At 35.8% G+C, this 16,679-nt stretch overlaps 3 protein-coding genes across 3 annotated transcripts; 2 read left to right on the forward strand and 1 right to left on the reverse strand.

The window, feature by feature from the left end:
- The first annotated feature begins 4,172 nt into the window (after window positions 1–4,172).
- Window positions 4,173–4,837, forward strand: LOC110865088 (glutaredoxin-C6). The gene has a single exon (XM_022114290.2). The coding sequence runs from the start codon at window positions 4,236–4,238 to the stop codon at window positions 4,650–4,652; it is 417 nt and encodes a 138-aa protein (XP_021969982.1). The 5' UTR covers window positions 4,173–4,235; the 3' UTR covers window positions 4,653–4,837.
- Window positions 4,838–8,202: 3,365 nt separating this feature from the next.
- Window positions 8,203–8,935, reverse strand: LOC110944575 (CASP-like protein 1E2). Its single transcript, XM_022186232.2, has 2 exons — window positions 8,756–8,935; window positions 8,203–8,624 (listed from the first exon to the last, which is right to left on the reverse strand). Exons 1-2 carry the CDS (start codon window positions 8,917–8,919, stop codon window positions 8,297–8,299), a joined length of 492 nt encoding a protein of 163 aa, XP_022041924.2. The 5' UTR covers window positions 8,920–8,935; the 3' UTR covers window positions 8,203–8,296.
- A 2,239-nt stretch (window positions 8,936–11,174) lies between these two features.
- On the forward strand, window positions 11,175–13,560 carry LOC110865089 (NADH dehydrogenase [ubiquinone] iron-sulfur protein 5-B). Its single transcript, XM_022114291.2, has 2 exons — window positions 11,175–11,380; window positions 13,263–13,560. Exons 1-2 carry the CDS (start codon window positions 11,231–11,233, stop codon window positions 13,368–13,370), a joined length of 258 nt encoding a protein of 85 aa, XP_021969983.1. The 5' UTR covers window positions 11,175–11,230; the 3' UTR covers window positions 13,371–13,560.
- Window positions 13,561–16,679: the final 3,119 nt, after the last annotated feature.

Here is a 16,679-nt window from a genome sequence, read left to right on the forward strand (position 1 = left end):
TTGTTTTGAAGCTTCGTGCGTAGCTAGTTCTTGTGGGTACAACATTTTATGGATGGTGATTGCATGTGGGGAGTAACCGAATGACGCATTTGTTTTTGTTTTGTTTTTTTTTTCGGTAACATAACAGACTAAGTAAAAAATCATATAAAAATAAAACAAACACTTATTTTAATGAATATTTTGAAGTCTTCACTTTATTTATTGAGTTAACTGTCATTTTCGTCTCTGTGATTTGGTAAAAAATGACACTTCAGTCCAAAAAAAGTTTACGCTAGTTCCGTCTTTAACATTTTTTAAACGTGTCATTTCAGTCTAAAAAGATAACGCCTTACGCCAGTTTCGCCTTCAACGTTTTAACGGCGCGTTATCTTTTTGGACTGAATTGACACGTTTAAAAAATGTTGATGATGGAACTAGCATATATTTACTTTTAAACTGAAGTTTCAACAAATCCGAAAATTACAATTAACTCTTATTTATTCCATCACCTTTTTTCTTTAAAAAAAAAAAAAGAAAAACGCAAAGTTTCCATGTGATTTGTTTGATGGAGCAAAGAGTTGGGAGACGTAAGCGAGTGCTGTTGCTTTCGCTTTCAGCTGCGGGGGTGACGGAAGCAGGGGTATTACTTTTGCTGGCGTTTCCACGTTAAGGGGTCTAGATGACGTCACCTACCATTATCACTGGGTCCCACCATTTCCATGTGATTCTGACCCTACCCTCCAACATTAACGGTTTTCACGCGCCCTTCCTTTCAACGCTCTCCTTCTAACCATCATTTTATATCATCATCCTATCATGGCCCTCAGAGAGACCTGTGTTTTAAGACTAGAGGGTATGGGGAGACCCATCTCCATAAGGATGGGCCGACACGTAAGCGTCACATCACTGGCTCATGAAGGATGGGTCTCCTTCACTTTTGAGAGAGTGGAGGATGGGGCCCCACTTAATTTATAAAAACAATTAAAATATATAATTTATTTGATTATTTAGAGAGAGAAAGAGAGAGAGGAGAGAGAAAGAGGAGAGAGAGAGAGAGAGATTAAGGCCCGTCGAGTTCGTTTGTGGGCTGTCGGTCAAGCCGGGACGGGGCGAGGGGGGCGGTGTGGGGGACCGGCGCCGGGCCTCGCCGGGCCTAAGTCGGCCCCCATACCGCGTAGTCTAAGTGACTCAGTTTCAATTCATGCTTTCTCTATCAGTATATGCGGCGCCTTGTGATAATGGGAGACTAGGCGGTGACCGATAGTTCAATCTTTGAACTGAGCGAGTTTTACCTCACTGCACTGTCGTGCCTTCAGACGAGTATTCACGTGCTTCGACCCTAGGTTAGGGTTTTCCGCAGTTCAGGGGCGAATGTATCTCGATACGGTGAATTTAGCTAGTAACCTATTTAGACGATTCGTTAGCCGTTCAAAAAAGAAATTTACAACTATTACTAATGATTATTATTATTCTTATCTTTTTGAACGTCATTTTTTTTAACAATTAACAAAAGCTCAATTATATGGGTAAATCTTGCGGTAAAAGACGCCCACGTCCGCAAACATAGACGGCATTTGTGACCTTGTCAGCTACCATTCCAGATAAAACCTATCGTGGAAGGCCCACCGTGGTAAAACCCATAGCTCAACCCGGAGAAATTTTTGATCCAGACAAACTCGAACACAAGACCTCCGGTTTAAAAGGTCATGATGCTATTGATGCACAATACTACCAAAGTGTCATTATTGGTTGAACGACATTTATTTGTTCTTAATAAACATAAACACATAGTATTTCGTTTGGACCAACTGCTTTGTTAATGTAATGATTAAATTTGATTTGACGCTAAAGTCATAAGAGTTAAATGCCATTTTAGTCTCTGTAGATTGGGTCATTTTGACAGTTTAATCCAAATGTTTTATTTTTTGTCTGTGAGTGCAAAAAGGTTTTACCATTGTCATTTTAGCCCACTGTGTTAACTTCATCAATTTTTTCTGTTAACGGGAAAGGCAATTCGGTCATTGTATATGGCCGAATTGCCTTTTTAGTTAACATAATTACACATAAAATGACAGAATTGTTCTTCTCATTAACAGAAAAAATGGATTAAGTTAGCCAAATAGATTAAAATGGCAATAGTGAAATCTTTTTAGACCTACATGAGAAAAATAAAACCTTTGGACTAAACTGTCAAAATGGCCCAAACCATAGGGATTAAAATGGTATTTAATTATAAAGTTAAATTATAATTATAAATTTATTAAATAGAGAATGCTGAGAACGTTAACATTGTCCACATGTTAGACATTTTTTTCCTTTTCTAGCTTATTCATAGTGTTTAGGGTGAAGGGGGTGCTCACCTAATAGGTGAGTCCCCTCTCTTACGTCAAACCAATCCCCGTGTGCCACGTCAAGTCCCCTCTTAAACTCCCCTAACACCCCAATTTGATGGCGCCACTCCCCTCTTAGGTGAATTGGTTTTTTTTAAAAAAAAAAAAAAAAAAAAAAGAAAGAAAATACCTGATTGGTCACTCCCTCTCTCTCTCCTCCCTCTCTCTTCGGTGAGCCGCTACCGCCCTCTTAACCTCTCTCTAACTCACCGACAGGTCGGCGGCACCCCCCAATTCGGCGAAACCCCTCCCCGCTTGCCCTCCCCGAAGACGCCCCTCTCACCCTTATATAGAACTGAATTTGAATTCATGTTATGTTATTATTAGCTTTGGTAAATTGATCAGGTGTCTGACAGTATACGGGTTAGACGTTGATTCGTATTGTTACTTTAAAAGGTAATGGAAGGGAAAAACAAATTTCTGTTTTATTTTCCATCGATATTTTAGTTTCTATCAAATTTTATATTGTCTCTCCATATATATTGTTTAGGCCAGGTTAAGCCTGCCAAACGAACGAAAACAACGTGTGTAGCACCCTCCATCCTTAAAAGAAATAATAATAAAAAAGAATCAAGTGGTGTTACAATAAAAATAAGAGTTTGAGTTGACGTAAAAGGTTAACAGTGGCGCGTGCAAAACACACACCTCAAATAAAAGTAAGAAAATGATAGTCTCTACGTTTACTTTTAGACCACGGTGTGGGCATGGGTTGAGGTGGGGATGCCAAGCAACGCCGACTAAATCAAACTGGGTCAGTGTTGGCCACGGCGTTGCCCAATTGGCATGGGTTTAAAGCCTAGCAGGGGGAGGTAAGTTGGCTGGTGAGATAGAACCGTTGGGCTAGCCGTTTGGCATAGCCATTGACCAACGGCTATTAAAAAATATTTCTTTTACTTATATTCTATAGAAATCAAACAAGTCTTACTAATTTTTTACTATTCAAAAAGTCAAAAACCACTACCAACCTCCAAAAATGTATATATACAATTGATTTTTCAAGTTCAAGCGATTCGTATAATAGATTTGTTTTGTCATCCTCATCTGACGACGGGACGGAAATATTATTAACAGTGACAATGGTCGTGAAAGCTATTGTTGAAGATTCAAATAAAGGGACTTCACAACCACAACCAAAACAGAAAAAGTATATTGTTCGTGAACGCAAAACCGCAAACGATTTGCTGATAAGCGATTGTTCTCACCCGAACCAACGTATGATGAAAGAATGTTTAGGCGTCACTTTCGTATGAGTAAACTTTTATTTTTAAGAATATCAAAAGATTTAGAGGATAATTATGTTTTTTTCGACAAACACAATTGATTTTTTTTTTCTTTTTTTTTTTTTTTTTTGTGGTGAAGCCCACAACTATTATGTGTGTCGGGCAATGCCCAAAACCCAAACCCCACCACCATTATGTTAGGGTGGGCGGGGCGTAATTCGGGGAGTGCCGCGGGGAGGGTTTTCACCGATTAGGTGGGTGGCGCCGTTAAATCGGTGAGGTAGAGAGAGGGTCGAAACCGGTGGGCTGTCACCGATGGAGGAGAGGGGAAAGGTGGTGGGGCCAGCCCACTTTCAACCAATCAAAGCTTTTCTTTGTTTTTTTTTTTTTTTTTGAATAAAAAAATAAGGGGAGTTAAGAGGGGAGTGGCGCCATCAAATGGGGGTGTTAGGGGAGTTTAAGAGGAGAGTTGACGTGGCACACGGGGATTGGTTTGGCGTAAGAGAGGGGACTCACCTATTAGGTGAGCACCCCCTACACCCTTATGATGTAATATGAATCTCGCCACAATCTTCCATTTATAACCAACCCCCATCCCTCTCTCCAACACCACCCCTTCTCTCTCTCTCTAACCCTCACCGGAGATATGCACGGCGCCCACACCCACCGTCTCCGATCCTCCGGCGGCGTCCGCCTCGAACTCACCCCCACAACCACCTCTCCTCTTTCCATCGACACCTCCGAATCCACCGAAATGAGGATCCAGCGACTCATAACTGAAAATCCGGTAATAATATTCAGCCGGTCGTCTTGCTGCATGTGCCACGTCATGAAACGTCTGCTTTCGTCACTCGGTGTCCACCCCACCGTCATCGAGCTGGAGGAGGACGAGATCCACGCGCTCTCCGTGTCGCTCCCCGACGGCGGAGCAGAGGCGGAGACCGTTGCTCCGGCGGTGTTTATTGGTGGTGCGCGTGTTGGTGGCTTGGAAACCCTCGTCGGACTTCACTTGAGTGGCCACCTTGTTCCAATGCTTGTGGAAGTTGGTGTTTTGGTCTTGTAACTCAAAGGGTAGTTTCGTAATTTTATATATAGTTTTCAATTTTTTTTATAATTTCTTTATGCAATGATCTTATTTTTCTAATTGTAAAAATGCAAGATTAAGATCTATGGTACAATTATGTATGCACAATGTACATGTTATGAAAAATGGATGAAATATTGAAATCTCAACCCTCATTGAGTCAATACGCATGTTATTGTAAAAAAGAATTTTTATAGGATCGCGGATCTTACTCTAAATGTAAATGCGTGTATTTTAAGAAGAATGATATTTGTGTTAATTTAAGTATACTTTGATTTTTTTTATTAATCGAATAAAGTTTGGCGCCGTATTATTCTAACATTAAGGAAATTGTAAAGTTTTAGTAATTGTTGTAAGTGGTTGAGCATACGTTTGTAATAAGATGTGAATTTATGAGGTTACACATAATAGCAAGATTCATATCAAGCTGAAAGCAATAAGATGTGAATTTATGATGTAAATTTAGTCAACAAAGTAGTATAAAGATCTTTTTATACTAGAAAAATTAAATAAGAGCTATATTCTTTTTCTATTTTGATTTAAATGAAATGTTAGGGTTATGATGTAAATTTAGACAACAAAGTAGTTAAATATCTTTAATACTAGAAAAAGTTAACAACAACTATATTTTTTAGATTTAAATGAAACGTTAGTATTACAAGTTTATTCCTCTTTCACATTTTCAACCATATTTAAATTCATATATGTAATACAAAATTTTGGCACCACATAAATCCTAACAATTAATTGAAAAGCAACAAATTGTGAGCTTTTCACATTCTTATAAAGAGTTTTTTATGTGCATGTATTTAGAAAACTATAAATACATCTGTTTTGAAGCCAAAAATCTTGTATGTACATGCCCATGTGCAAGCTTCAAAAACTTATATGGTTGCTTTTAATGTATTTTTTACCCATAATACTAACTAATTTTTTAACTAACAATCTTCTATACCTCAATACCATATAACTTTGTACTTGTCAAAATTGTATTTGTCAAAATTTGTTCGTAGTTCACTTTTGTAGAGAACAAACAATATACCACTTAATCATAGAAATTAATAACTTTAATATTATCTAAAAGTTTGTAATAGAAGTTGTATTGTTTCTTTCAATTATCAAACGCTATTCGTTTTGCAATGTGTATATGTAGATTCAAACACATCTTCAATCTTGCGAAACCACCTAATATTTATACGATCAATTGTTTTCGACTAAATATATGTGTCTGCCTTTCATATGATTTTATTTATTCAAATTAGTTAAGCAACCAGTTAATTTATCCATAATTCTTAGTTCCTTACATCATCTCAATTAATGATTTTATTAGAAATAATTCAACTCTATTTTTATATTTCTTTATATTCATTAATTATGAATTTATGCATTGATACATATGTATAACTATTGACATTTTTTTGGGTGACCATCAATATTCACAAAATTAAAATCACTATAAGGTAATTTATTCAACTTCAATTTATTAGGGCATCCGGGGCGTTTACTAGATGGAACAAGGGTTTGGGTTGGGCGGGTTCAATTAGAACACCTCGCACCCTCAGTCCTCACCCCCATCACGTGTGGTGAGATTTAACCCAGGTTGATAAACCCGTTCAAGATGGTGAAAGAAAGTTTGAGGTATTTCTTAGAAAAAAGTGCGAGTTCAAGAGATAAATTAGAACACTGCCCAAGAGCTTTGACCACCCCACCCCCCCCCCCCTTCCGAGGTCAATTAATCATAGAAGTAAAAAGGGGTTCAAATGAAAGTCCATTTAAATATAAGGGTCTAAGTTGTTAAAACTACAAAATATAGGATACTACTACCACATGTCCAGTGTCCACGTTACTATGAATCAATTTGCACGTTTTTTTTCCAAAGTTAATTACATCAACATTGTTTCTTGTAAAGACACTAGTAGCACCATACTTGAAATCATGATCAGAATTACTATTCTGTTTATATCTCTTATAAAACTTTTATCTCTTCTTATATATAGTATTTATACAATTTCTCACTACTTGAATCATATAATACTGTCCACTGTTTTTTTAAATTTACCAATATTTCATTGTCAAGTTAATGCCTTTGACTCTGTAAACCTAAGGTCAAGCTTCTTGAAATTGTGAGGATCAAGTCGAATAAGTGTTGGACATGAAGTATAGTGGAACTGAATAGTTAATAGTGAGCTCCCATATCGTTTAGGTGAAAAGAGGGAAGACTAATGAAACTAAAGAGTAGAAAAGGCTGAAATCCATAACATATTTATACACATATGGTTATGTGTAAATCCATTAATTTTATCGTTTAGGGTGAGAGGGGCACTGTCCCCTCTCTTACGCACGGCCAATCAGCACGCGCCACGTCAACTCCCCTCACACCCTCAATTTGATGGCGGCACTCCTCTCTTAGGGGACTTGCTTTTTTATTCAAAAAGAAAAAAAAAAGAAAATAATTTGATTGGTTGAAAAGCTTGTGGGCCACCCTCTCCCTCTCTCCCTTCACGCGGTAACCTCCCACCGATCCCATTCACCAAATTGGGTCACCGCAGGGATGGCGGCGGTGTTCCCGCTAGGGGAACTGGGTCACCGAAGGCACTCCCCGCTGGTGCCCCGTATACCCTTATAGACTTGTGTAATAGCGTAATAGCATTGGGTAGTCTAGTCATAGTTGTATATGCGTAAGTCCAACATTGTATGACTAGATATGCTTAACTTATGAAAATTGTAGTGTGGCATTGGTGGTGTGGGTGTTTTATCTACGTTTTCATATTCAAAACTGAGTTGACTAAACTTTACATAGTTCTTTTTACGCATTTAATCACTTGAACGTCAATGTCAATGCCACAACGCGAAAGCCCCATCACCTAGTTACGTATATATTAATTTACAATTCTATTCAATTTTACTACAATTCCCACCCTTATACTTTTCTTCTTTTACAACATTGTCACAAACTATTTTGCAAGTTAATCTCCACACTTTTGCACTTTTAACTTTGGTCATTTATATTTTTCATCTTTTATAAATTTTTCGTTTTCTGTTTCGTTCTAAATTTTTCGAGTTAACACGCTGCAACGTGCATGTGTGGTTTAACATTTTTACGTTTCTTTTCGCGGTTTAACGGTTCCATCGCAATGCGCGGGTTCTATTAGTTATTATTTTCTATATTTTACGTTTTGGTCTACGTTTTGCAAGCTACAGACTACAACGTGTGTGCATGGTTCAAAGTTATTACATCTACTTTCTATTCGGTTTAATGGTCCCGCCGTAAAGCACGGGCCCTAAATATTCGTTAGATGTTAAAATGCTTTCTTAACTTACTTATGGCTGCAGTAACAAAGCGTGACTTGTGCAGCAGCATGATTTGCATTTATTTTTCACTCATCTCCATATTGCCTGCTTAAAATGAATTGACTGTGTATCGCGTAATAAACCTTAACATGTGAACCCGACCCGATATGTACAACAGGTAGAATAACTAATAACAACCAATAATGAAAAACAAACATTACATAAACAGATTCTTTTCACAATTTACTGGTTGGTTGAAACAGTCAACTAAAAAGGAATTAATATTGAAATAATCTCATTTCAAGAAAGCATAATCAACAAGTGAGAGGCTATTAAAGCTTCTTGTAAATACCAAAGATGACTAGCAGAAGATACGCCATGGATCCGATGAAAGACAACCCCATCGCCACTGCCGCCTGGTGGCAAAACTTATCAAACACATTACACACCTCTCGCCATTGTACATGTGAGTTGCCGGTGTAGCCAATAAGGCCAACCGCACCACTAGCACCGATGGCTGAGAAGAGGAGCGCCACCATTACTAGATCTAAAACGGTTACCATCACCGATACGTTCTTCTTTCTACCTCTAGTTGCCAAGGTAAACATCAAAGAGATTGTTGTATAAGAACATGCTATTGCATTTATGATCACAAAGTACCTACAATATCAAATAATAGAATCAAACCGGATAAAGAGAATATAGTTGATCAATAATACACAATACTTTAGTGTTTTTTTATTATTCCATTATTACTATATCACAAGTTGGGGGGGGGGGGGGGGGCATACACAAAAGCGGACATTTGAATCCATTTTGCGGTGATTCGCATGTCGACAGGAGGTATGGAAGGGTTGATCTTCACGAGTATGGTCGTTGTTTGCTTATTTACTCCAAGAACGACGGCTGCTGCCAGAGTTAGCGCCAACGCTAAAAACCTCGTGGCTGCATCCATACGCCTCAGCCTTGATCCTCCGTTCGCCACCATCATCTCCTCCTCCTTGTGCTGCATCTCCATATTTGTAAATTTAGTAATTGAAGAATGAAGAGAAAGTGTGTAAATGGAAGTCCACAGATATACATGTATATATAGGGGATCCAAGGCCTCAAAACAAAAGACAGTTCTAATCTTTTTGAATGTAAACAAAACAAAAAATAAAATCTTAATTTTCAGTTTTTAATTCACATAATTATTTCTTTGGTCAATGGGCCATTTAAAATCTGGAACATTTAAAAAAGTGAACCTCTTGGAAAAAATTCTTGGATCCGTCACTGTCAATGGTAGAATCAGATCGTCTTGATCAGGGGCCATTCGTTTCTCTACCGCCATAATTATGAGGTCCAACTCATTTTTTTCTTCGGAAAACACAGATTTTATAATTCCTTTTGGCGAATTCCGGTTATCCAACATTTATCATCACTTTTCTTATATATCTTCCATAAATGATTATAGTTAGAGAAATTAAATGTGACATATAAATAGTTAGAAAATTTAAATCCATCTTATAATATCTACTTATGAACTGATTAGTCCAAATAGTATACAGTATTCACGTATATTTGTAAGATAATAAAGAGAGTATTTTGTTTTCTATACTTCACTTTCATTGTTTTTGGTAATTATAACATGTTTTGATGTACTTATTAATTTAATTGTTATCAACTTATTTGATGCTTAGAGAGATACCAGATTAAAACTTTAGTGAGAAGATATGATTTCTTGTTTTCAGTTTTGTGCTAACCTTTCACCCCCACCTCCCCTTTTTTTAATTGTGTAGAATATTCTGGAAAGGGAGTTTTCATATTCCACATATTTCTTTGTTTGGCATGTTTGAGTAAATTATGATGATTTCAAATAAAGTTGAAAACTAAATTCATATTTTTATCATTTAACATTTTGAGTAAAAATATGTTTTTCTTAAAAAATTATAATACTAAAAAAGATCCCTCTGACTTTGTGTTAAGCCATGGATATTTTAAGAAGTATTTGTTTGGTTCATAATTTTTTTTAACAATTAAAATTTGAAACGATTAGAATTGACATGTGATGAGAATGTATTATTTTTTTGAACGACAAATTTTAGATCATTGGTTTTTTGAACGACAAATTTTAGATCACTAGAGTATTATCGTGTCATCACCTGAATCACCCGAGCATATCCATCTCAACTAGGCATTTCAGGAAGAAACCCAATACATATGGAAAAAAAACCTCTTGTGGGAATCATGGAATCAAATAGTGTATTTTACTCTGATTGATAAGGGCAATCTCAGTCACGTAATAATCTATAAGCATCAAACAGCCCATATGACTCATTTGTCAATAATAATCTATAAGCATCAATTTAACCAGTGACATTTGTAACTTTTATTCCGATTGCTAGGGGCAATCTCAGTCACGTAATCATTATAGATTTACACATGATTCAGAAAGCAATTGATGGCACATGTTTTAATGGTGAAGGTAGAGTGTTAACTTGGTGGCAACCAAGGGTGATCGAGAGTGCTCTTTGAACTTTTGATGTTATGTGGATTAAAAAAAGACTTCAAACACCGCCTATTAGATATAGTCGAAAGAGGATGGTGAAGCAAGCAATGTTGAGGCCGGTGATGGTGAAGGTTGTGAGAATTTGTGACGATCCTCAAAACCATAGACTTGATTTCATAATTTGCATACTATTTCACTAAACTTACACATTAAACCACTTAATCAAATGGTTTTATTTTTTGTGACATTTATTTGTAAAAAGGATCAAGATGATATGTAGAGATGGATAAAAAACAGTTAGAAAATAACCCGGCCTGATTTGCGCTACAAACCCGTTTGAGCTAAATCAGTTTCAAACCGTCAGTTTGTATACCGGTTCCCCCTCTCACCCCTTAAACCAGTTTCAACCCGAGGCAAAAAATTATTATTATTATTTTAAAATACCGGTTTTGGTATCGATTTATGACCTAAACCAATTTCAACCCGATCCAACCTTATTTGAATAGTGTTCTAATATTTTTCACCCAAACAGGTTCTCTCAAATTGGTTTAACCAGAGTTGACCAAACCGATTCGGTTTAAACCTGAACCGGTTTTGAAACTTCCAAACACAAAATGTTAAGAGTTGGGCCTCAATCCTTTTAATTTGAGGCCCAAACAGCCCAAAAGCAAAGCGAGGCCCATAATCAGAAGAAGCGATGAAGCCAGAGCGACCACCATCAACAACCGTGGTTATAGGTTCAGAAACTGAAACGTAAGGTCAAACTCAGGATCGAATCATGGCGTCAGGGTGGGGGATAACAGGGAACAAGGGAAGATGCTACGACTTCTGGATGGATTTCAGCGAGTGTATGTCTCGTTGTAGAGAACCCAAAGACTGCTCTCTTCTCCGTGAAGACTATCTCGAGTGTCTTCACCACTCTAAAGAGGTAAAATCTCCTTAATTTGAATCCAATCGATATATTTTTCAACTTCATTTGCAAATTGAAGATCGGTATATACATATATATGATTGATGTTGTATTTAGCCTTTTAAACCCTAATTTTGATGATTTGCACATTCCGCTGTTTTCTAAACTGTATTATCAGATTATGTTTGTTTATGTTGATGATGTATATGTATCTGATGAATATATGATGTAGATAATTATTTTAGAAAGGGAATGTGCACTTGTACTTTTGGATTTCAAGTTGATTTTGATATACATTCTGTTTGTTGTAGCTGTCATTTGTTAATTTTACTTTTGAAGCTCATTAGTAACAAATCTAGCTATATAGTTTTCCGGATGTGGCACACTAGGCAAAATTTAGCTATACTTTTGGAGACGTGGTGTAATCCTAGGCAAATCTCACATCAGCCATGGACTCAGAGATTTTGAGTTCTTAAGAAATGTCTAGCCTCGAATACCGGTAATGTGTTTTGGACACATTTATAGGTTTCAATAGCCATCGTGGCGATCACTATAGTGCGCTATATAGCGTATAGGTATGGTGTCACACTGTCACTAATAAGGTTGTAGCGATGGATAGCGAGAATAGCGACACGTTATTTTTATTATTATTTTTTTTAATATAAATAGCAATTAAATATAGCTATAAAATAGCTAGATTTTAGTTTTTTGTTAAATATACATGTAAAATAGCATATATACCATTTATATATACCAGGGTATTTTTATATAGTATACATATAATAAATTTTTTTTTTCTAGTATATCACTATTTATAAAATAGTCGTCCGCTATTTGTCGCTATTCGCTATGTAGCATACAGGTACCTTATCGCTATTTGTCGCTATTCGCTATGTAGCATATAGGTACCTTATCGCTATTTGTCGCTATTCGCCATTAACAACTATGGACGCATTGGCTATGAATGAGAGGAGAAATTCCGCATTTAAGCGTGGTTGGCTGTGGATCCAGCCAGGTATTTGTTTTGTTTGTTTGAGTGAAGGATTCACAGGTGGTCTGCCATTCTGGAATTACCCTCAGTCAAGCATACTTAACTGTGGAGTTTCTCATCCACAACCAATGTGCCGAAAATGCATTAGTGATATTTTGAAGTCGGACGTTCTTAATAAACCAATGAGTCAATGACCTCTCGTCATCTCATGTCTATTCCCCAAACAGGAATTGAATTTCTCATTTGCTTCCTTTTTTTTTTGTTTAATGATATGATACTTAAATGAGTGACCAATCATTGAGTGTGGTTGCACCAATGTTTTTGCTTATGGGGTATCACCTAAATGAGTTTTGCCAAATTTGATGGTTTATTCAATATATAAATAGGGTCACAGGTCACTGCGTAATATCATACTGTTGAATTCTGGTGTTTGTTAATTTTTGTAGGAACAGTTGTGGTTCTGTTTGAGATGATCTCAGTTGAAACTCTATACACAATACTTCAAACCAATCAATTTGTTTTCATATTATACATTTCTTTTCTAGTCACTGGTTTTATTCTAACATACTATTTCATTGATGATGTAAAGTTGATCAAACATCAAATAATTTAGAAATACTAAATTACTAATATGATCTATATGTTATACATATTACATATTCTATGTTATGTACAAAAATAACATAAAGGGTGTGGACATGTAGATGTAGTTACAAAGGTGTTTCTAATAGGAACACGTATAGTCAGTTTTTGAGTTTAGATTGAATAAATGCAAAATAACATGTAAAATTATTGGTATAGTTACAATATGGACTTCTTGAAATATGTATATGATGCTTTTTTATCAACTTAGTTTATAACCATTTTGAGAATTAACATATTAAAATTAAATTTTGGTATTCGAAACAGTTTCAAAGGCGAAATCGGATCTACAAAGAGGAGCAACGCCAGATAAGAGCAGCTGCACAGAAGGCAAAAGGCGGAGATAGTGATGGTGATGGAGTTCCTCATCATTAGTGTAAAATTCTCAATATTTCTGGTTTTTAATAATGATTGAAGTGTGCAATCTATATTTTATTTCTGGAAATTTGGTGCACCCCTTTGTTGTTCCAAATGGTTGAGTACCTGTTTCATCAGCAACATGCTCATGATTTGAATGTTTGAGCACATTTTGTTATAATGTTAATCATAGACCCTTTTTGTTGTATTGCGCGCGCGCATGCATTTCTGTGATCATATATGGGTAGAAATGTATAAACAACCTGCAAATTAAAAGATGGTGGTCACCGGTGATGTGCAAGTCATGTTGATGTTGGCGACAAAAGTCACATGGACGCCATGTGTTCATGTGTACCGCACATTACCAACAATAACCATTTCGGTCACAAAAGATTATCAAGTCGCTAAAAGTTGTAAAAAATATGTCATTTGATGGTTTCGTTTACACCAAATATTAGGCATCGAATGTTCGCATTACCAATGTCTTGAGGGTGAAACCCTTGAATAGCATGCTCATAGAAATAAAATAACTCAAGGCTCATATGTATGAACTCTGTTTCTATACTAAAAATTGTATATGAAACTTTTATATGTAACTGAGTAATATTTCATCAAAGACAGTTATGTAAACAAAGTATTTAATTATGTTTTTTTTTTCTGTTGAAATTGTCAAAAGATAAATAGTTTATTATAAAAATTTGTGTGAGAGATGAGACAACCCAATATCCAAGAAAAAGAAAGAACCAGAAATATAAAGTCGTGCTTATACCCGAATGTCGTGAAAAAGCATTCAAGGATGCTTGCACGTTCATTTTTTTAACTAACGAATACAAGTTATTAGAAAAAAATCAAATTAAATAAAAACTAAATGAGTTAAATGCATATATCATTCAAAGAATAATGGTTAAAACACTTTTAAAAAATATATTTTATAATAAAGTTACTATTCATAATCTATTCACGCGCCTCCACCACATCCCACCACTTTTCGTTTTTTTTTTCTCTCCACACATCACCAAATCCCACATGAGACTTAAATTTCTTCCGAGTTTACCGAAAACCTTTGATCTTCATATCAATTGATTGTAATGGTAGAAAAACCTCAACTGGTTCAAGTTTTATATTGTGGTGTTTGTAGATTACCTACCAAGTACTGTTAATTTGGACCTGGTTTCAAAAGATGCAAATTAGACCCGATTTTGAAAATGCAAACCCTGGCTTATATAAAACACGTTTAAAAAAAGTAAAATGCTCCACCATAAATTCGGTTATGACTTCTTCGTTGTTCCCTACCACTACCACGAGACGCCAACTAGTGGTGTTAATGGGGGTCCTTTGAAGGGGTCGACCATGATTAATCACCAAGTCAACGACAACATGGTATTTGCTCATGAGCTTGCAACAATAGTTGATTCGAATTTGGTGAACCTTAGTACATGATAATTGACACACAAGAAACATAATCCCAACTAACTATGATAATTCGTTTTCGAACCTAAAAGACCAACTTTTAAACCACACAAACACGTTTTTAAAAAATTTAAACTAAGGTTTTCAGTTTAAAACATGTTTGTGTTGGATATCTAATCACTAAAACTCAAGTTTTGAACTTTAACTTATTTGTAAATCTAACAGAATTCGGTTTAGGAACATGTGAATCAAATATAAAAGATACTGAAGCCGCAACTACACCTAGTCCAGAAACCAAACCAAACTTGCAAAAAAAATTGTAGATCCAAAATTTGATAGAACAAAAACCAAACTTAAAAGCTGCAACTACATCAAGTGCCTCAACACTTTGCTGGCTGCGATCACTGGCTCGAGATGATATTTCTCAACACTTCACCTCCTTCAACCCCACACCAAAATACAAAAATGTTGGGTCGCTAGCACCATCCATACAAATTAATAACTATAGTACAAAAATGTTGGGTCGCTAATGAACTATGATCGTTTTTTTTAAGTTGTTTTTTCGTGGCCCACGCATCTTCACCAGATGCCATCATTTTTTTTCTCTCTACATTTAGTCCTACATGAGGCTTAAATCTTCTTCCACAGTCTACCAAAAACTTTATAATGTGGTGTTTGTGGAGTACCCATTAAGTACCGTAAATTTGTACCCGGTTTTGAAAAATGCAAATTCTGGTTTATATGTAGATCATGTTTGAAAAAAAAAAAGTAAAACACTCCACTATAAATTTGGTATGTTGGGTTTACGGAAGCTCAATTGGTTATTCAGCCATTTTGGAAGACAAGTGGCAGGCAAAATCAAATTAAAGACAGGCAGACAAAAAAGCGATAATACAATTATCTTGGTTGCAACTCATAGATGTAGCTTAACCGACCTAACCTCATAAATTCCTTGTATTCTTGATTTATATTTTCTTACAATTTAAGACAAATGAACATAAGCGAGCAAATATAAATAAACCGAACGTTCACAAACATAAAAAAACGAACGCAACCTCTGTTGATGTTCGTTTGTTTAACTTATTGAACAAATTTTTTGTTCGTGTTTATTCATTTAATATCGTGTTTATTCATTTATTAAATGAATAAACATAAACGAACTTCTCACCAAACAGTTTACAAACTCGCTGAATGTTCGATTCATTTGCAGTCTAACCATAATCACCACCCACACCTAGTGATGTTAATGGGGGTCCTTACCACTACGACAATCACCACCTAGTAGATGTTAATGGTGTTTTCTGAAGGGGTCCCACGAAAGGAATTAAAAAAAATTGCAGTTTTAAAAAATACCAGGTCAAGGACAACATGGTATTACTGATGAACATGCAAGAATAATTGATTCAAATATAGTAAACCTTAGTTTTTTTTTTTTTTTTTTTTTTTTTTGAAAGGTGTGAATTATTTGCGAATATCGGGAAGTCTAGCATACATTGTTTTAACCGGGTCCACGTTAGAGAGCCCCTCACACCATAGACCCCCAATTTAAACCTCTCAATGAGAAACTCATATAACACAGACTCGAACTTGAGACTTTGAGAAGAAAACTCATTCAGACCCACCGTCTGTGAAACTTAAATCCCCGTGGCCATCTAATTATATCAACAAATAGTCATGAGTATACGCATTAATGTAGAATTAATTTTTTGGTATGACACGAGAAACATGAGTCCTAATGAAACCATGATTATTCAAAATTTGTTTTGCAACCTATAAGACAACAAAAACACGTTTTTAAAATTTTAATTTCATGTTCTCAGATAAAAATCTGTTTGGGTTTTGATATTTAATCCCTAAAATTCAGGTTTCAGCTTTGAAACTATTTGTAATTTTAACAGAATTCACTCTAGGTATAGG

This window comes from Helianthus annuus, chromosome 6 (assembly GCF_002127325.2).
Source record: "Helianthus annuus cultivar XRQ/B chromosome 6, HanXRQr2.0-SUNRISE, whole genome shotgun sequence".
Lineage (NCBI taxonomy): Eukaryota > Viridiplantae > Streptophyta > Magnoliopsida > Asterales > Asteraceae > Helianthus > Helianthus annuus.